Below are 21,146 nucleotides of genomic sequence, written 5' to 3'. Positions count from 1 at the left end.
ATAATTATTACTAACGTTACCTGGAAGACCTGGCTATCTGCTTCTCTCTTATATGATAGGTGGCTGACAGCTACTTATAGGTTAGACTGTTCTGTGTCTGCAAAAACATATATGAACATATATTATTAACTATAAATTCACTATTGCTTTTTTGTGACTTTACACTACCTCAGAATATTTATCCCAGAACCTCTACTCACCAACCCTTTATGTTTTGCTGCCTCAAAGGTTACCAGAAGATCAAAGAGAGGTCCTGGTAATAACTTCAACTGTGAAAAGAATTGTCCCGTGCACTGACTGTCACTCAGGGAGTAGCTAGGAAGAGTTACGCCTCACTCTGTCCTGCGTTAATGTCAATAATACTAGTCTTACTCCCTGAGACCTCTGTAATTGAAATGTTCCTTCAAGAACGAAAATGTACTAAATACAAGTCTTTCGACGAACTGTCTTTTAGAAAGTACCTGTAGATGGCACTAACGACCTGTGCCTCAAAACGGGATTCAAAACCGCTTACTTGACTCTGAAACTGCAAACGATGCTGGTGCTCCCACGTAGCGCATGCGTCTTGATTGAAGAAAATTCTGAAGTCTGTAGAAAACTTGGAAACTGAAGTCTTGACGAGAAACAGATACAGGAACCGCGGACATCACAGATAACGCACCAGCCACGGTGCGAATTCAGTTGAAGTGCGTCATTCCTTAGTTCTAATCAGAGCTTCAGCTGTACTGCCAGCGCGAGCTCACGAGCACTAGACCGCTGCCGCTGGACAGCGATCACAGGACTTAAGGCGGCCATGTTGATGAGGATTGCAAAGTGCCCTCAAACATAGTTTCCACATAAGATTGGACACTATGAACCCTCTTCTTCCACGGGGAACTGATGGCACCTTTTTGCGCCGAATCGGCTTTGCTACAGATTTCGACCTGGAGACCTGAACAGTACCCATAATCCTGACATCAAGACAGCACTTTATTCCCCGCAAGCAAATGGTCTTGCTGAACGCATGAACCGTGTTGGTAAAGGTTGTGTTCAGAGATCATTAGATACTAAAATTCCACTTAAGGACATCTTACTTGACACATGGTGGGCTCATCGTACCACAATTAATCATGTTCTGAAAAACTCTTCTTTCTTCTTACTGCAAGGATGACAAGCCAGTTCTAAGTTAAATCCAGCTTGGTTACCTGCTCCAAATGTCGTTCCTTTGGAAAGAAGGGAAGTGGATTCTAGGATTCATCTCTATCAAGATAAATACAAGGAGCGTTACGATTTGAAGAATTGTGTAAGGAACAGGTTGTGGAGCATTGGTGAGTGGGTTTTTGGTAAAAAAAAACAGATTCCATAAAAAAGGTATTACTGAATTTATGAGTCCTTTTATGATCACATCTGTTTTCAAGAATGTTGTTACAATGCAGAATGGTTGTAAGTGGAACATGTCAAGACTTGTGAAATTCAGTGATGCCAAATCACTTCCTTCTTCATCCACTACCTTGACACCAAATCCACGTATAGTTCATAGATGGTTTCCCCAGAGAACACGTCGTGTTCCTGCACGTTTTAAAAATGTTGTATAATTGTATATAATTATTATTTTTGCAGTTTTAGTGTTTTTTTTCTTTCTTATCGCTGTATTTCTTTTCTTTCTGTTGTTAGGATAGGGGATGTGTTGTAATGCTCATTCCTTGTTGCAATGCCTTTCTTTTTTGCAATGCCTATTAATTTAGAATTTATCTTTATTAGAACCTTGTGTATTCTTTATTCTGTTTCCTTGGTGAAGCCTCTGGTAGTCAGATTGAAGTTGGAGACTGGAGAGGCAGCTGGCATCGTTTGGTGGTGTAGACATCAATAAACTCATTTTACATCTTAACCAGTGTAAGTCTCCTTTTAACACTTCCCTGTGGCCAACTACACTTAGTAAGTACATCTATAAACAGTGCTCATTGTCCTCAACTCATTACTGTTATTTCCTATTGGCGGGGAAATGCTGGAGCATAATGCCTTTGTGGAAGACCACATGTTAAGGCCAGAGGGTGCAACTGAAGTGCAAGGCCTGCAAACATAGGGGTTTGGGGTGCAGGCGTTCTAAGTGGATATCGATGATATTAGTGATGATGTGCTATGAGATACCAGGAGATACTATCAATGCTGTAATTTATTGTATATATTTTTTGATTTTGTGTTGTAGACACTACATCTTGACAATTTGTCATTTACTTGGAAACATTGTCTAACTGCTCTCATATCAAACACAACCAAACCTTAACTAAAGTTATTTCAGTGAATTTCAACGGTTTAAAAAAATTAAAAAGAAAATAATATGCCATAGCGTAGACCGCATATCTAGATTCTACAAGGTGCCAAGAGGATTCAACCAAATTGTGAATATATCAGCTATGCTTATAAACCTGGTGTGTTTTCAAAATGAAACTACGAAGCCATGATCACGATCACATGCTTTGAGCTTCTTTGGTTAAACTAAACATATGTCCACATGTGAGTGGCAGAGCACTGCTGCCTTGCTTCAGAAGGCTCCCATTATGGCATTGCAAATCAAGTGTTGGCAATGATGGTTTTCCGGCCACTATTTTTGTGTCATAAGTCATCACCATCATTATACCAAAATAGTGACATTACAGTGATTGTAAGTATTCTTGATTGCACAATACCTGTCTTAACACACCCACATGTAGGAAGCAGAGGTATGCGTTTCCAGTCTCTGCATTTTATGATATTAATTGTGAACATATGTGGAACACATATGATAGTGAATATATGAATAATAAGCACACTGATCGACTCCATGCCTCCAAGTTACAACCGGTCCCCAAAGGACATAGATGGTGGACTGCCAACATGTTAATCCATCAGAAACCAGATTTCCATTTTTTTATTTTCTTCCGATCACATTCATCTAGAGGAAATATACTTAACTTGGGCAAGTGCTTTGAGCAGCCACATCTGTGGTTATAGCTTCAAAACAGCTGCATGAAAATTCACCAAACCAGCAAAAGGAACTGAATGAAATCACCTGCCACGTGATACAGCCAAATCATGTTTCCTTTAAACTCATTTGGAATTATAGGTAAGAAGGTCTGGAGTGTAGTGAATTTTTTTTCTGCTAAATTGCTGTGAATGTGCCAAGGAAAACAAAGTAGCAATCAAAAATGGCCTTCATGATGGAAACATGTTTCAGCTTGAACTACAGGGGCAATTAAAACCAATACTCTAACTTTTTTTGATCAGTTGCTAACTCTGGTTCCATTTAACAAACAGGTGTCAATCTCAACCATTAGTTTGGTCCACGTTAAATGTTTTTAGTACATTTATTTCAGAGATCAGGCCATAGTGAATATTTCAAGGGAGATTACCAAAGCTCATTTTCTATTTCAAAACCCTTTATGACCCGATTGCTCAGGCGAAAAGTAGAAAAGGTTAAAAGTAGCAAAATTATCTTCGAGAAGCACGAAACGTTTTTTTTTTAATGTGTGTGTTTTTTGGCCAGAGATATATGAATAGAGCTTTATACTCTTGGATTTAAACCTGGAAATTGATTGCTTGTAAATTGTTGAGAGTTTGCCGAAAAATGACCATATTCCATATGTGAATTCTACTTTCATTTTGGCAAATCTCTGAAAACAAATATACATGCAAACACTGTATTTGGCACATGACTGGCATCTTTTGATACCAATCTGTTCCTAAATGCCTCAAAATGATACCGGCCATAGTCTTCATTGTCAGGTTTACTTTTAGCAAGTGTCATTTTAGGGGCAGGGATTAGTTAAACTCTTGAGTAGCGAAATAGTTCAGTTATTAAGAACTATGGGGCATATTACCAACAACTAGCGATAATTTTTGTCTCTAACTTGTTGAGAGACAAAAATTATCGCCGCACATCGGCGATTTTTATCGCAGATAAACCTTGCTATTGGCAAGGTTTATCGCAAATGCGATAAAAAACGGCCGCAATGCATGAATATCGCTGAAAAGTCAGCGATATTCATGCATTATCGAGCAAATGCTCTTAGCCATGTTATCCACCTCCCATTGGATAACATGGTGAAGAACTGCTCAGGGCAGGTGTTAGCTTTTGGAGATATTCGCCCTTAGCGCGAATATCTCCAAAAGTTGGTAATAGGAGATAGCGATGTTAGCGACTGTTTCCAGTCGCTAACATCTTGGCACGCCCACTTTGCATGTCATTAGTGATAAATATCACTGACATGCAAAGCGGGGCCCAAGATGGTCGCTATCTCCTATTAGCTGTCACTAACTGGTGTAAGCGACAGCTTGGTAATAGGGAGATAATTTTATCTCCGCTTTCTTGGCTTTTAAAGCCAAAAAAGCGGAGATAAACCCCCTTGATAATATGCCCCTATGAGTCTCATTTATATGTCGGCAGTATGTATGTTCTGTCCCAACAAAGACGGAGTATAAATTCCGCCAACATTAAAGTCTGCCCATCCGATTTAAATGCAGGTGGACCTTCGGTTTGGTGGACCATCAAAGAAATGGCTACAATCAGGATGGGCAGACATGTAGCCATTTTTTACTGTCTGTCACTCACCGCCAGGTAAACCCTGATGTTGAGGGACAGCAAAAACTAAATAATGCTACCCCCATTTTGGGAGATGGCTCCCATGTTTAGAGGAGCATAATTTTTTTATTTAAAAAAATAAAATTCCCATTTCGGGATATATATTTTTTTAAATAAAAAAGAAGAGTGTCTGGAGCAGGCTACTGTCATGCTGAAGTAGCCCTGCACCAAACAGCGGATTGCATTAACAGGAAATTTGCCCTATGTCCCTGTTTAATTGAAGTAGCTGTTTTCTGCAACCATAACCCCTACCCACAGGTTCAAATACAAATGCGACATGCACATTTAGATAACATGCTCTACAGCAGTAAGCATAAGATCTGTAAACCTTGGTGCTGGAGTCATGAATTATGATTCAAAACAACTTAATTACGCAACACTTGAAATTGATTTAAAAAGTAGTGTTATAATAATTTTTAGAGTGGTGGTGCTGCCATTAATGTTGCATCACTAAAATCATACGAATTGTAAAAAATCTAAGTGTCACGCAAAGAACTAATGTAGCAGTTGTATTCAGCAGGTGAGTGGTAACGGTGTAGTATGTAGTTGATGGTGCATTTTAGAGCAAACTGTTGAAAATATATCACTAAAGCATCATGTGGTAGCGCACTGTCATTTACAGCACATTTTCCATTGAAATGGGCACTAAACTTGCACATGCATACAGTTTTACTTATAAAACTATATAATACATGGGATTCTACAATGCCTGTATGAAAAAAACACCTCTAATTTATTTACATTCAGCAACTTGTGACAAATCCAGCAGTCAATTATAAAGGAATAATGTAACAAGAGCTCTCAACTGTAATAACTTACTAAAGTTGAGTTCTGACATCGCAATGCCTGCTGCCACAGCCATGAGCTGAGGGAAAAGACAGATCAGGTCATGCAGCATATTTAAAGCAGCTGCTTAAAAGGGAAAAAATGCTTTTCTTTCTTCTGCTCTGTTTTCCTAGCTGTACTGTGAGAAGCAGCAAGGAGATATTTATGGCAACATGTTGATTTTTTGCTTTCTTTAAATAGTTATAGTTACAATATTTCTTTATGTTTTTACACATTCCGAGCTACTGGTTCTCTTATTTTTAAACTGCCCTGTATTAAACTAATTGCAATATCTTTGCACAACAAATATCTAACAGCTTTTTTGATGTATTTAATTTTGCACTGGAGTGTCTATTTTTATTCTTCATGTTTGCAAACATGATCTCTCTTTCATAAGAAAGAGCTATGCACCAAGGCTTTAAGTGATTTGTAGGAAATGTGATGGTGTGACCATGTATGATAAGAAATAAAATACCCCCTGCTGTACATGTAAGACTATAACAAGTCACCTCAGGGCTCCATAATCCTATAAAGGAACTTGGCCTTTGGCCTTGTTCCTCTATATAGCTATAGGGCTGCTTGGTGCATTGCAATATCCTTATAATGTACTGCAGGGGGTACTTTAGCCTATATATCACCCACAAATATTTATAATTTGTGCATAACAAAGTAAAGTGTTTTGATATGTTTTGATCCTATTAAAATGTTTGTTTCTTTCACATTTCAGATTTACAAAATAAATGTGCCTCAATTGCTCAAATATTCTGAAATATCTGTACAGTTCATTTACTTGTATTAAAATTGGGTTGTGTGCTAGAAATAAATAACATCCTACAGCCTTTCCTTAAACACTCCCTGTACCCCAGCAAGATTTTCAAATAGTTCATTTACAAAAAGATGGGTCTCCTGTGTTAAAATGTTGTAGCAGCAATTGGCTAGAATACATTGCCTGTCAATTGACCTCTGCTTTTGAAGCACAAAAAATGTGATAAGATAAACACAAAATGAAAAGTAATCTTTATAGCTCATGCACCTTCTGAACTTCAGCATGGTTATTTTGGGGGTACTGCAGCTACTTCTACCTTCAGCCCCTATGGAATTACACAAGACTCCAAAATGGTAAAACATACTTACGAAGAGAGTGGTTAAGGTCATAAAGAATACAAGTCCCCTAGTTTGGCAGTGATGGTATTTGAAGAACTTTTCATGGGAGTCCAACACACTAAGTCCGCCAGTCTAATAAAAGTGGATGGAGCCTAGTCAGGTCCACAATAAGCGTCGAACGCCCAATGCACAAGTTACTACTTGTGTAACGATATATCTGTAAGAGACATTAGTTAGTATTAGATTCCTTACCTTAGAATATCCCCAGGCGTCAGACTGGATCCGGAAAGTTTTGCGTAGCAGTACCCTTGCGCGTCGGTAGGCGTCGTCTGCGGCTCCGCGTCTGTCGTCGGCGTCGTGAGCGCCGTGATAACGTCGTCGGAGTACTTAGATGCCGCCTCCGCGTGCTGACGTCAGTTCTTAGACACAGCTTTTCCGCGCCAGAAACGCAGAGCCATGTTAAAAACCAACACTGGTGCCATTGAAACTAGGGCCCTGAAAGGGGGTAACCCTAACCCTAGATATTGGTTCGTAGAACGGGGAGGATGGGTGGGTGGGTAAGGAATCTAATACTAACTAATGTCTCTTACAGATATATCGTTACACAAGTAGTAACTTGTGCATCTGAAAGAGACACGTTAGTATTAGATTCCTTACCTTAGAATAGATACCCCAGCAATACCAACCCCGGTGGTGGGTCTGCAAACCAATAATCACACCAGAAAGTCCTGGAGGACGGAACGGCCAAAGAAGCCATCCCTCCGGACTTGACTGTCTAGGCAGTAGTGTCTTGCAAACGTGTGCAGCGATGCCCACGTAGCTGCCTGGCAGATATCCTGTACGGGCACACCCCGGCCCAGGGCAGTTGTAGTCGCCGTGGCTCGTGTGGAATGAGCCCGTAATCCAACAGGGGGCTCCTTCTTAGCCAAAGAGTAGCATGCCTGGATACACAAGATGATCCACCGGGAGATGGTCCTCTTGTGCACCGCTTTCCCCTTCTTAGCGCCCACGTAACCAACAAAGAGTTGGTCATCCACCCGGAACTGGCGTGTGCGATCCAAGTAGAATGAGAGCGCACGTTTTGGGTCCAGACGGTGGAGCCGCTCTTCCTCTTTAGAGGGATGCGGTGGCGGAAAGAAGGTTGGCAAGGTGATGGACTGCTCGATGTGGAAGGCTGTGACAACCTTGGGCAGGAAAGAAGGCTTAGTACTCAGCACCACTTTGTCCGGATGGACAGAAAGGAAAGGTGGAGTACAAGAAAGAGCCTGGAGCTCACTCACTCTCCTGGCAGAGGTGATGGCAACCAGGAAAGCAGTCTTCAAAGTAAGAAGGCGAAGAGGACAGTTGTGAAGTGGCTCAAAGGGAGAGCACATCAGAAAGGTAAGAACCAGGTTCAAGTCCCACTGAGGCATTACAAACGGAACAGGAGAGAATGTGTGAGTGATGCCTTTTAGAAATCTATTTACAATAGGGGACTTGAACAAAGAAGGTTGATCAGGCAGCCTCAGAAAGGCTGAAAGGACAGAAAGGTAGCCCTTGATAGTGCCCAGAGCAGAGCCCTGCTGGGCAAGAGAAAGAAGGAAGAGAAGAACCTCAGAAAGAGATGCAGCAAGAGGATCCACAGCCTTTGCTGTGCACCATGCCACAAATCTGTTCCACCTGCAGGCGTATACCGACTTTGTGGAGGGACGCCTGGCTGCCAGAATGACGTTACAGACTTCAGGAGGCAAGTCAAATGGCCTCAACTGTCGCCGCTCAATCTCCAAGCATGGAGGTGGAGACTGGACAGGGTCGGGTGGAGGACCGTCCCCTGCTGCTGCGACAGAAGGTCCTCCTGAAGAGGCAGACGAACCGGGGGATCGACTGACATACTGCGTAGCTCTGGATACCAGTACCTTCGAGCCGAGTCCGGAGCCACAAGGATGACTTGGGCCCGGTCGCGCTTGATCTTCTTCAGCACTCTGGGCAGAAGTGGTATAGGCGGAAAGGCGTACAGTAGACCGCAACTCCACTCGCGACGAAAAGCGTCTCCGAGCGAGTGCCGCCTTGGAAATTCCAACGCGCAGAACTGATGACATTGCGCGTTCTCTTCGGTGGCGAATAGATCTAACCAAGGCTCTCCCCATCGCTGAAAGAGGCCTTGCGCCACGTCCGAGTTCAGACGCCACTCATGATCCATCATGCACCGACGGCTGAGCTCGTCCGCTCTGGCGTTCAGAGAACCTGCCAGGTGTTGAGCCACAAGGGTCACGCCCTGGCGTTCCAGCCACTGCCAGAGGCGCAGAGCCTCCTGGCAAAGGGTCCACAACCCCACCCCGCCCTGTTTGTTGCAGTACCACATGGCGGTGGTGTTGTCTGTGAACACCTGCACTACACTCCCCTGGACAGAGGGGAGGAATGCCTTCAGTGCTAGACGAATCGCCCGTAACTTCAACAGGTTGATGTGGAGCTGGGCCTCCGCCGGAGACCAGAGGCCTCTGATCTCCGCCACTCCCATGTGGCCTCCCCAGCCCTGAAGGGACGCGTCCGTCACAACTACGTGCTCCGGTTGGGGAAGGGAGAGGGATCTGCCGCTGACCCAATCGCGGTCCGTGAGCCACCACTGCAGCTGTCTCGCAGTGCCCTCCGAGATCAGGACGTGGTCGGACAGGTTGCCCTGATGCTGGGCCCACTGAAACTTCAGGTCCCACTGCAGAGCCCGCATCCGCCACCTGGCGTGATGCACCAGCAGGATGCAGGAGGCCATCAGCCCCAGAAGCCGCAACGTCAACCTGACCGAGACCCGGGATAACGGCTGAAAGATGGGAATCAGAGCCTGAATACCCCGGACCCGCTGTTTGGGTGGATAAACCCGAAACCGCGCCGAGTCGACAATCGCTCCGATGAAGAGGAGCTTCTGAGAGGGACACAGGTGTGACTTTGGCACATTGATGGAGAACCCCAGCTGGTGCAGGAGATCTGCCGTAGTCTGGAGGTGGCTGATGACTGTCTGGGGCGAGCCCGCCTTCAACAACCAGTCGTTGAGGTAGGGGAAGACTAAAACCCCTAACCTGCGCAGATGAGCTGCGACCACCGCCATCACCTTTGTGAACACCCGTGGGGCGCTGGTAAGGCCGAAGGGGAGCACGGTAAACTGAAAGTGCTTGTGGCCAACCGTGAACCGCAGGTAGCGCCGGTGGGCCGGCAGGATGGGAATGTGGAAATAAGCGTCCTGCAAGTCCAACAATACCATCCAGTCTCCTGGGTCCAGGGCAGCTAGGACCTGAGCCAGTGTCAGCATTTTGAACTTCTCCTTCCGGAGGAAGCCGTTGACGTTCCTTAGGTCCAAGATAGGGCGCAGGCCCCCTTTACCCTTCTTGGGTACCAGAAAGTAGTGGGAGTAGCAACCACACCCTGCTTCTGGCCCAGGAACGCGCTCGATGCCCCCCTTGGCCAAGAGGGCCGTAACTTCCTCCTGCAGAAGTCGCAAATGATCCCCCGATACAAAGTGGTTCTGCGGTGGCATGGCTTGAGGAGTCGCCTCGAAGGGGAGGGAGTAGCCTATTCGGACGATCTGCAGCACCCCCCTGTCCGATGTGACAGTGCGCCAGTGGAGGAGGTGATGGCGAACCCTGCCCCCCACTGGCGTCACATGGGCCTGAAAGCACGGACTAGGAGGGTTTTAAGGTGGATGCTGCGGGGGAAGGTGTGGACTGACCTCGCCGTTTACCCCTACCGCCAGGACGGCGGTTCCCACGGCCGCCATCGCGTTGGGTATAACCCTGCGGAGCGTGGCTGGCAACACGTGTGGGTACACCCCTTCCGTGGCCACGAAAGGAGTGATAAGCAGCCGATTGCTGGCGCGGGGCCGAGAGGCCCAAGGACTTGGCCGTAGCCCTGGGGTCCTTAAAGCCCTCAAGCGCATGGTCTGCTTTGTCGCCAAAGAGGCGACGGCCATCGAACGGCATGTCCATCAACGTGTTCTGGACATCTGCCGAAAAGTTGGCGGACCTCAGCCAGGCGTGGCGTCTGACCGCCACCGTCGTTGCCATCGCTCTACCTAGCGAGTCGGTGGTATCCAGCCCACACCGGATGGAATAATTGGCTGCATCCCGGCCCTCCACAAGGGCTTGGCCGAGTTTGGCCCGTACCTCCAACAGACACTCTGGCAGCACTTCCGCAACCGTATCCCACAGAGAGTGGGTGTAACGGCCCAAGAGGCACGCGGTGTTGGAAGACCGCAGTCCCAGACTAAGGGATGAGAAGATCTTTTTACCATACTGCTCATACCTCTTGGATTCCCTGTCCGGCGGAGCCGACGGGAACGCGGTCTGGGAATTGGAGGCCTGGATGACCAGGCTCTCGGGGGTGGGGTGGGTGGACAGGAAACATGGGTCGCCCGGGGCTGGGCGGTGGCGTCTGGCCACGTTCCTATCTACGGGCGAACCCGTAGCGGGCTTGGACCAAGTGCCCAGAAGAACGTCAGTCAAGGCCTCATTAAAGGGCAGCAGAGGCTCGGCCGAGCTTGACTGCGGTTTAAGGACCTCAGTGAGGAGATAAGTCCTCACGGCGCGACGGGGAGCTCAAGGCCCAAGGCCTTGGCAGCCCTCATCAACACCACACTGTAGGTTGCCCCTCCTCCGAAGCCACAGTAGGAGGGGAGACAAAACCAGTGTCTGGAGAGGTGTCCAGACCACTGGCCTCCCCAAGGTCTCCTGCCCAGTCCTCATGAGACTGACACTCTCGGGTCAGAGGGTCTTCAGACTCCTCCCAATCCCCTTCATTACCCATCTCCTGATACTCAGGGTTTTCAATCAATGGGGCCTGTTCATAGAAGTGAAACTCCCCAAACGACATCTGGAGCGGCGCACATCGGGGCCGTCCCGACATAGGAACAGGAACGAAGGAGGGATCGGGGACGGCGCCGCCCGAGGACGGCGCCGGAGGCGACACCTGATGGTCCGACGCCGGGGAGGTCGTACGGTCCACCGGCGACGATCCAGATCCCGAAGAAGGTCTAGCGGGGTCCCGCGGCGCCGGGCCCGGAGGCGCGGCGGTGCCGGGGCCGCTGAACCCTGCGGCGCCGGGCCCGAAGGCGCCGGTGGCGCCGGACCCGAAGGCACCACCGGTGGCGGGATTGCGGGGCCCTGCGGCGCCGGGCCCGAAGGCGTCGGCGGCGTCGGGGCCGAAGCACCCGACGGCGACGGGGCCAAAGCCCCCGACCCGCTAGAGGCCCCAGAAGGGTCCGCTGGGCCCGAAGGCGCCGCGGAGCCTGTCGGAGGAGAGAGTTTCCTCATGGGCATGAGGAAGCGCTCGATCTCCTCCTGCGTCGCATCTTGCCCAGGGACCGGAGGGTGTGGAGCAGGACGCGGCGCCCGCGACTCCGACGGAGCCGCGTGGGTGGTGTCACCCGAACCCCCGGCCGCATCACGCGAGCGTCGGGGGGAGTCCGAAGAGCGATGACGCCGCTTGGACTTCTTGTGCTTCTTACCTGACGACGACTTCGACCCGGAGGAGTGCGGCCTACTCTCGGAACTGTGGTGGCTCCGAGCCCGCGACCTGTCCCTCGACCTCCCGTGGGACCGAGACCTCTCGCGGCGCGGGACCGACTGCCGGAGTTCGAGTCGCCTGCGGGACCGCTCCAGTCTGGCTTTCGAAGAGAGGGCCCGGCAGTCGGAGCAGGCCTTGCCGTCGTGGTCGACACCTAGACAAGTTAAACACCGGCGGTGCGGATCCGTGACTGACATCAGGCGGTCGCAATCCTCGCAGTGCTTGAAACCAGGCATCCCTACGGCACCGATCGGAGTCGAAAGACTTCGAGAAATGATCAAAAGTGATCAAAAAAGTTAGTCAAAAAATGACTAGGGTTACTGCTTTTTCCAGATCTGCGCTTGCTGGCGCGGAAAAAAGAAGAACTGACGTCAGCACGCGGAGGCGGCGTCTAAGTACTCCGACAACGTCATCACGGCGCCGACTACGGACGCGGAGCCGCAGACGACGCCTACCGACGCGCAAGGGTACTGCTACGCAAAAATTTCCGGATCCAGTCTGACGCCTGGGGATATTCTAAGGTAAGGAATCTAATACTAACGTGTCTCTTTCAGATCGGTTGTTTAAAGATGTGTAACCTAAACTGTACTCTCAAAGTACTGTAGTAAAATCAAGGCAATTATTTCATTTTTCGTTAAGATGATTTCTTACCTTTTAATTGTGGATTTAATCCCATTTAGAAACATGGTAAAACACAAAAAATACATTAGGTCATAAAAATAAAAAAAGGGCAGTGTGTGTATTATGTTTGTATAATTCCACTGAATTAGGGTGGCATGTATAACACCATTAATCTTTCGGTGTTGTGTCTTATGTACTAAATCTGGATATTTTTGGCCAACAATTGATTATGTTACCAACATAGATCAAGAATAGACAGATTGGCTATATCTCAGATCAGATCGCCATGGCCCCGTTACTGGGGTGGCTGAGAATATGGGCACAGCAAGCTCCAAATTTAAATCAATTAATTATTCAAGACTGTCTGTCCTTAGACAAGGCCTTTGCTATTCCCTGGATCCGTTATATTAAAACCCAAATGGATTCAATGGGTAGCCCTGAGCTGTTTACGAATCCTAGGGCCTTAAACAAAATGGCCATAAAGGCCGTAAAGTCCCAGTTCCTGAACAGGCTAAAGCTACAGAGGGAAGGAGAGGAATTGGTAAAACCATCAGTGAGAAGTTTTGTAATGCTAAGTATGGGGAAAGACATCCAGCCTTACTTAACTTACATAAATAAGCCGTTTCATCTTTTTGTGCTATTAAGGTTTAAACACAATATGCTTCCATGGCTGTTATCCTTTCCAAAAGGCTTTGCTAAAAGTGGAACTTTGGGGCCTTGCCCATGTGATAACTGTTCTTAGCAAGATATGCTTCACATGATCTTTTTTTGCAAGTTTTATGTATACCAACGTAAGAAATTTATTGTCCCATTATTATTGGGCTGTAATTTCGAGCAAGTCAGACCGGCCCTGACCTATTTACAAATGCTTGGGTCCGCGGTGGTCTGTTTTGGGGTAGCGAGTTACATTACAGGGGCTATTAGATGTCGAAACAAGTTACTGTTACCGTAATTCGCCCATGCCAGGCCTCTTCTTGCATGGACATCTTTTAGTACAAAAATTGATATTAAAATGAGTATTTAGACCCTGTGGATGACAAACTGTTTTTATTCTATTTATTTATTGTGTAGCCAACTGTATAGCATTGTCACTTTGTAACGTATTTAGTGGTGTTAGTTGTTTGTATATAATTATGTAATTATGAATAATTCCTGAATGAAATACTGTTCTGTGCTTTGATGGTTTTAAAAAATTTTAACCGAATAAAGCAAATTTTGACTTTGATTTTGACAGATTCCCAACTCCTACCATTGAAATTCATAAATAACCAACTGAAAACTGTAGACAACCGGGACATATGTAAATGGTTTATTTAATCACCTAGATTATTATAAATCAAATTATGTAGAACCTCGGAAAAATATACTCTGCAAAACATTTTGCCAACAAGCAAAGTATCTAGAAAACAATGTTATCAGCAGTACTACAATTTACCACTTCTGTACCACGCCTGGGGCAACTGGAATTATTCGGCAGAGGAGGACCAAGTTATGCGTCAGGTTTGACGAAATAATGTACCCAGAAAATGCTCATTATGTAGCATAATTTAGCAAATTTTGTGATAGTATTACTTTACTATTTAGTCATTTTCACCCAGGGCAACACTGTTTGGAAAAATATTTCACCTTATTAGTACCAATTTAACAACCAGATAGAACAAGCAACTGATTAGATGACCAGTCAATCTTGGCAAAGGGCCTTCTAGTGAGCAGGAACATGAGTCGCCATGTTTTTTGGTAATTTTTGATACGTTTAAGCTAGAACCAATTTTTTTTTGTTAAAATATGCAGATTATGCAGTAGATGTTGAATTATGTGGCGAATTATATATATAATTATATATACAATGCCGCTGCCACAAAATTACATAATTCCAGTGGCCCTGCCTATGCCCAGCAACTAAAACCACTTACGTTTTTTATGTCGCATGTTTGGCCCTGCAAGACTCTGTTAATTGATATCCGCTGTAAAGACTGCTCGACTGCCACCCTGAACTCTCGGGCATCTGAAACCTTCAAAGCAGAGTGCATGTTAATGAAATCAGTTTCAATGTATGAAGTCGAAAAAAAGGAATAAAACAAAAACTGTGGCAAAGCATGCCAAATCTACTTTTACACAAAGAGTATGAACTTTCGGGATAGATTTATACCCATTTGGAAGGCTATACCAAAGTACCCATCTTCATATGTGAACATTTACAACTTGAATCTTCCACTTACATCACATGTTCTTATGAAAAACTCGAATAGTGAACAATCAGGAATGCTTGCAATAAAGCACAAAACACCTTCCTATACATCAGAAGTGATCACCAAGTGTCCTCATTGTCTCCTGGTTCTGCTGAGGCAGAGGCCAAGGTCTGATTATTTCAATTACAAAGGAATTTAGGATGGGTTCAGGAGGGGACTGGCATAACAAATTAAGGGGCCGATTAGGATGGAGGATTTTTCGCCTCCTCCGGGCCGGCGGAAGCCACCTCCGGCCCGGAGGAGGCGGAAAATCCTCTGCGGAGTCACCAAAGACCCACCGCCGTATTACGATGGCTGGTGGGTCTTGGTTTCTGTCCGCTGCTTTTCCGCCGCGGTCGGATTACAACCGCGGCGGAAAAGCTCTCATTTGGCTGGCAGTGTCTATCAGACACCGCCAGCCAAATTAGGAAACATTTGTAAACATGCTTTTCCGCGGCGGTTTTCCCGCCGTGGAAAAGCATGTGTACTTTTGATTTTGGGGGCCCGTTGCGGGCCCCCAGGGTGTAGGCGGGTGGGGGGTGCACATGGGGGGTACCTATGGTACCCCCCAGTATTTACATGCACAAAGCGGCAGGCACCGCGCGGTGCCTGCCGCTTTGTGCATGTAAATGTTAAATATCCAGGATGTGACCGCCAGGGTGGCGGTCACATCCTAATTTGCACGGAGGGACCGCCGCAGCCCATGCAGACGGTCCCTCCACCTCTGGGATGGCGGACGGACGCAAGTCCGTCCGCCATCCTAATCGGCCCCTAAGAGTCTACCCATACCAGCTGTTATCAAAGTCATCTGATATTGTTTATCACTTTGGTAATTCCTACCATGATACCACATTGCTGATCACTCCTTTCATATAATGCCCATAATCTCTCACATTCTGCTCTCTAAGGCAAGATGTAGTTAATCCAGATTTACCGATTCTAAAATACCGAATTTTACCGCACACAGCTCGAGAGAGGCTGTTCTTTTGCGAAGGCTCGAGTGAGGCTGTTCTTGGGAAAGGACTTACCGGCAATACCTTGCGCCTCCCGCTCCCCGGGAGATGCTAGGCCACTTTGACATCCAAGCAGCTTGGGGCTCCTGCAAACACCGCTACACGGACTTCAAGACCCAGGAGGCATTGGGTCCAACGTGCATCAGAAGCCCCTCCCACCACCTAGTATTAATTGGAGCGTCATTTCCCGCAGCGCGGGACGCGCACGGGACGAGCCGGACGGGCCCGTCTGAGCCCGTCCGAGACAAGAAGAGACTGGGCTGGGCCACCCCTTTAACGCCGATCTCTTAGTAGGACTGATCTACAATTTTATTAATTGGACATTTTTGTTTGTATCAGCCGCCAACTTAGAACTGTTACATTGTTTCCTTACAATACTGATATTCTAATTGTGAAACTGATGGCATTGAAAAATGGGAAAAGGAACATGCCAGCTAGTACATGGAGGGGCGGTGGTGTTACAGGAACTCTAGATGCGTTCATTGTCAGGGCCACATCGGTTCTAGAACATGAAATCGATTTAACCGAAAGACGTCTGTCCCTAGATCCGATGTATCTTAGACGTTCATCATTGGGGGCAATCGCGGTTGCACCCTCTCCTGATCAAACGAGCACACCTAATCTTCCTGTAGAAGCTGGATTTGCACATCAGTCAGATAGACTTGTTACTGTGGATCCTAGTGTAATTGTTGCTAGCAGTGAGTCGTCTTTAACTTATATATCGTTGGATTCTAGCACTAGCTTATTAAGTCATCTACCGAACTCACTCACTGGAGTCATTAAATCCCCCAATCGTCCAGTGGATAAGTGCCCTATTGTAAAAAGGAAGCGGGGTGGTAATTCGCAGAAGGGAGGTTGCGCTAAAAAGACGAAGGCCAGTAGAATTCCTAACATAGCGGTATTAACAACGGAGGGCAGTAATAGCTCAGTAAAACAAGGCCAGAATCTGGTACCCTCATGCACCTTAACTCACAAAGACAAAGTGGTGGCGGAATCAGTGTGTTCAAATCCTGATAATAAAGAGGGTTTCATTGAAAAAATGGAACAACTGGTGAAATCCCTAATCCAACCATTAGTAGAGAGATCGAAAAGGATTAGCTATAAGTTAGAGCTGCTCCAACAGGCAACTAGGGCAAACTCCGTACTTTTGAGTAAACTGATTGAGAGTAGACCAACTGAACCCAGAAAGGGAACTACCGTTCCTACTAACCACCAAAGTATATTACCTGAAACCTCTGTCTATTGTAATAATGAGACACCCCGACGGGTGTTTAGTATTCCAGTGGGTAATAAACCACCACCAGGAAGATCTAAGCCCCAGGTAAGAGGAGAAGGGGAAGAAGGTCTGGGAGATAAGGACAACATAAGATTAAAGGATATTAGGACTATGTCCAATACTGCCACTCTACAGAGAGCAAAAGGTACTGGTAGCAGTCAAATCTTGGACCTCCCTCTGGAGTCAACATCATACGTAGTAGTATTAACAGGTGTGCCGGAGTTGAACCACGATAAATCTGAAACCTACTATGAATTAAAAAATAAAACCATGTATTGGTTAAGTAGGAATGGACCACTAAGACCGGATTTGCATGGCGAAATACTAAATGTTCGTAGAGTGAGTTGGGTGGGCCAGAGAACAAAGTATATGGATGGGGATTGTATTATCATGAATTTTAGAGATCAACGAGTGGCACAGTATCTAAGTGGCTTCTATCAGCAACGGAAAATGGGAGGCATTTGCTGTTTTGATTTAAGATACTTTTATCCCACATCCTGTCCCTTTTTTACAGGCCCTTCCCGCTATAGTACGCAACAAGATGGCTATAGCTTCCCTTCGGGAAACAGTTATAATGTCCCAACGAGTAACCGTTACGATTGCCTGTCTGGGTTAGGGTGTGCAGATTGACCGATAGGGGAGAAGGATAATGAGAAATCCCCGGGAAAGTCACCACCTGAAATGGCAATGGACAAATATGTAACTTCAGGTTTTACTCAGTAATCCCCAGAATCTAGTGCAGCTACTGAGGTGGTTCAATTAGGCACGGAGAATAATATTGAAACTACAGGACAAGGGTCTAATAATGTGCATAATGAGGGTAACTCAGTAGTCGCGGGGCAGCCGCGGGCCGTGGAGGGAGTTACGGTGGGGCAGGGAGGCGGGGAGGGGGAGGGGCAGGGTGAAGAGGGCTAAAAACCGGCATATGGATAATTACAGGTAAGTAAACAATTTAATTAATAAAACGAATTTCGTAGCGCACACTGCATCGCATTTTGCGATGCAGTGTGCGCTACGAAATTCGTTTTATTATTTAAATTGTTTACTTACCTGTAATTATCCATATGCTGGTTTTTAGCCCTCTCCACCCTGCCCCTCCCCTTCCCCGCCTCCCTGCCCCACCGTAACTCCCTCCACGGCCCGTGGCTGTCGCGGGGTCCAGCAGCATTGTGACTAAGAAGGATACTTGGTCTATACTGTATTGGAATGTTGCTGGCTTGAGATCCAAGTTGGATAATTACAATTGGGTGAAACTTGCTAATGATTACGATATTGTTAGTCTACAAGAGACTTGGATGGTAGATGCGCACCATCTGATGGGTTTTAAAACTATATTTACTCCTGCTATGAGCTCACTACGAGGCAGAGCCAAAGGTGGGCTTTGCACATATGTATCTAACCTTTTAAAATATGATAAAATTGAGATTTTATATAATAATTGTTTTTGCCATGTGGTTAGGATTCATATTGACAAAAAATTATGTTTATTGATTGTGAATTTTTATAATAATGTCCCCTCAGGAGATGTTCCTATTGTCTTGAAGACCCTTAGAAACGATATTTGTAGCTCGATAGGAACGGATACTAAAGAGTCTATTGTTATATGGGGGGTGATTTTAACTGTCCACCTTGCACAAGGGGAGAGAGAGGGGGGTTTGTGGCCTTATGCTAGATAGAGACATGAATTTGACACATTTTGTTCACTCTGACATTAGAGATCTCCTGAATGAAATCATTTTTACTTGTGATTTGGGGTTTGCGAACATAATGTGTCAACCAGAAATGCCATTTTCCCCTACCTTTAATGGCAGAGGGGTATTCTCAGTAATAGACTTTATTTTGATATCGACATATCGTAAAGACAATGTCATGAGATTTAAAACGCTAGATAATCCCCTGAGTGACCACTTCCCCTTAAAGGCGGAAATTGTGTAAAACCATCTTCTGACCCTGGGGAAGATCAAGAAACTAGGTGCTCTCCGCATAATCTCACCCTGCAAAGACAGAATGGATATGCATTGAAGTGGTCTAGGGTGGTGCCTGAAGATTTTCTTCACAAACTAGTTAAGACTTGCAAATCCAGCTTTGATGTTTGCCTGAGTGAGATATGTGAGAACACTGATATAATTAATAATTTTAATGTTATCAGTGCACAAATAAAGGCCGAATTATGGGTTGAAGCAAAGAAGTCCAAAGGGAAAAAAACCAGCTGGTTTGACACCGCGTGTACCAAGTCCTACTCTAATCTTAAATGTGCCTTGAACTCCCCTGCCAGGGACCCGATTCTGATTAGGGAACTGCGGAGGGGATACAATGTGGCTCAAAAGAGAAGAAAGGATGCTTTGAAGAGGGAGGCTTGGGAGGCCCTATGCGATGCCTCAAAATCCAGTGATATGACAGCCTTCTGGAAGGCAGTAAATGCTCCCTTTTATAACGATAACTCCAGGGCAAGGATTGAGATTGTAATTACTGAAGATGAATGGGTAGGTTTCTTTCAATCAATCAATCAATCACGGACATTTATAGAGTGCACTACTTACCCGGAGGGTCTCAAGGCGCTTGGGGGGGGGGGTGCTGCTACTGCTCGAACAGCCAGGTCTTCAGCTTCTTCCTGAAGGAGAGGTGGTCTTGGGTCAGGCGCAGGTCTGTCGGGAGGGAGTTCCAGGTCTTGGCGGCCAGGTAGGAGAAGGACCTTCCTCCTGTTGTCGTTCTTCGGATGCGGGGGACGGCGGCGAGGGCGTGACTGGCTGAACGGAGGTGGCGTTTGGGAGCGTAGAAGTTGATGCGGTTGTTGAGGTAGCTCGGGCCTTGATCGTGTAGGGCTTTGTGTGCGTGGGTGAGGAGACGGAAGGTGATTCTTTTGTTGACGGGGAGCCAGTGCAGGTCTCTCAGATGTCCGGAGATGTGGCTGCGTCGGGGGATGTCGAGGATGAGTCTGGCTGAGGCGTTCTGGATCCGCTGGAGTCTCTTCTGGAGCTTGGCGGTGGTTCCGGCGTAGAGGGCGTTGCCGTAGTCCAGTCGGCTGGTGACGAGGGCCTGGGTGACCGTCTTCCTGGTCTCGGTGGGGATCCACCGGAAGATCTTCCTTAGCATGCGCAGGATGTTGAAGCATGACGAGGAGATGGCGTTGACTTGTCTGGTCATGGAGAGGGAGGAGTCCAGGATGAAGCCCAGGTTGCGTGCGTGGTCTGTCGGTGTGGGTGCGGTGCCCAGGGCGGGGGGCCACCAGGAGTCGTCCCATGCGGAGGGCGAGGAGCCCAGGATGAGGACTTCCGTCTTGTCTGAGTTCAGTTTCAGGCGGCTGGTCGTCATCCACTCGGCTACATCTTTCATCCCTTCGTGAAGGTTGGCTCTGGCAGCGGCGGGGTCGTTGGTCAGGGAGAGGATCAGCTGGGTGTCATCGGCGTAGGAGATGATGTTCAGGTTGTGTTGGCGTGCGATGGGCGCGAGGGGGCTCATGTAGACGTTGAAGAGGGTGGGGCCCAGCGAAGATCCTTGAGGGACGCCGCAGATGACTTCGGTGGCCTCTGACTTGTACGGTGGTAGACGGACTCTCTGTGTTCTTCCGTCGAGGAAGGAGATGATCCATTCCAGTGCCTTCTCCTGAATTCCGACGTTGCTTTGAAACCCTTTATAGTTTAAGTACCACAACGGAAGATGTGCCTGACAAGGTATTACAGCAGGTGGCGCCCAACTTTCCAGAGAGTGCAACTGATCTGAATTTTACAGTAGAGGAAGTGATTCTGAGCATTAAATCTAGCTTGGGGGGAAAGGCTCCGGGACCCGATGGGGTCCCGGAGGACATTTTTAAGAATAACATGAATTTATGGGCGCCACTACTCACTCGACTCTTTAATGCCTCTTGCTCAGCGGGATTGGTATTAACTTGGTACGAGTCTGTTATAGTGCCAATTTTTAAAAAGGGCGACAGGGCTAGTTGCGCGTGCTACTGC

At 46.8% G+C, this 21,146-nt stretch overlaps 1 protein-coding gene across 10 annotated transcripts in view; it reads right to left on the bottom strand.

Moving 5' to 3' along the window:
* The window catches only part of TOP6BL (TOP6B like initiator of meiotic double strand breaks), a 2,208,219-nt gene that overhangs the window by 891,337 nt on the left and 1,295,736 nt on the right, over positions 1–21,146 (bottom strand). For all 10 annotated transcript variants that reach the window (XM_078660845.1, XM_078660847.1, XM_078660851.1 and 7 more), the window contains one exon: positions 14,590–14,688. In XM_078660845.1, coding sequence (XP_078516971.1) covers positions 14,590–14,688 — 99 coding nt within the window. The remainder of the gene's footprint in view (positions 1–14,589; positions 14,689–21,146) is intronic.

Source organism: Lissotriton helveticus, chromosome 9 (genome assembly GCF_964261635.1).
Source record: "Lissotriton helveticus chromosome 9, aLisHel1.1, whole genome shotgun sequence".
NCBI lineage: Eukaryota > Metazoa > Chordata > Amphibia > Caudata > Salamandridae > Lissotriton > Lissotriton helveticus.
This window is presented reverse-complemented; position numbering and strand designations above follow the sequence as displayed.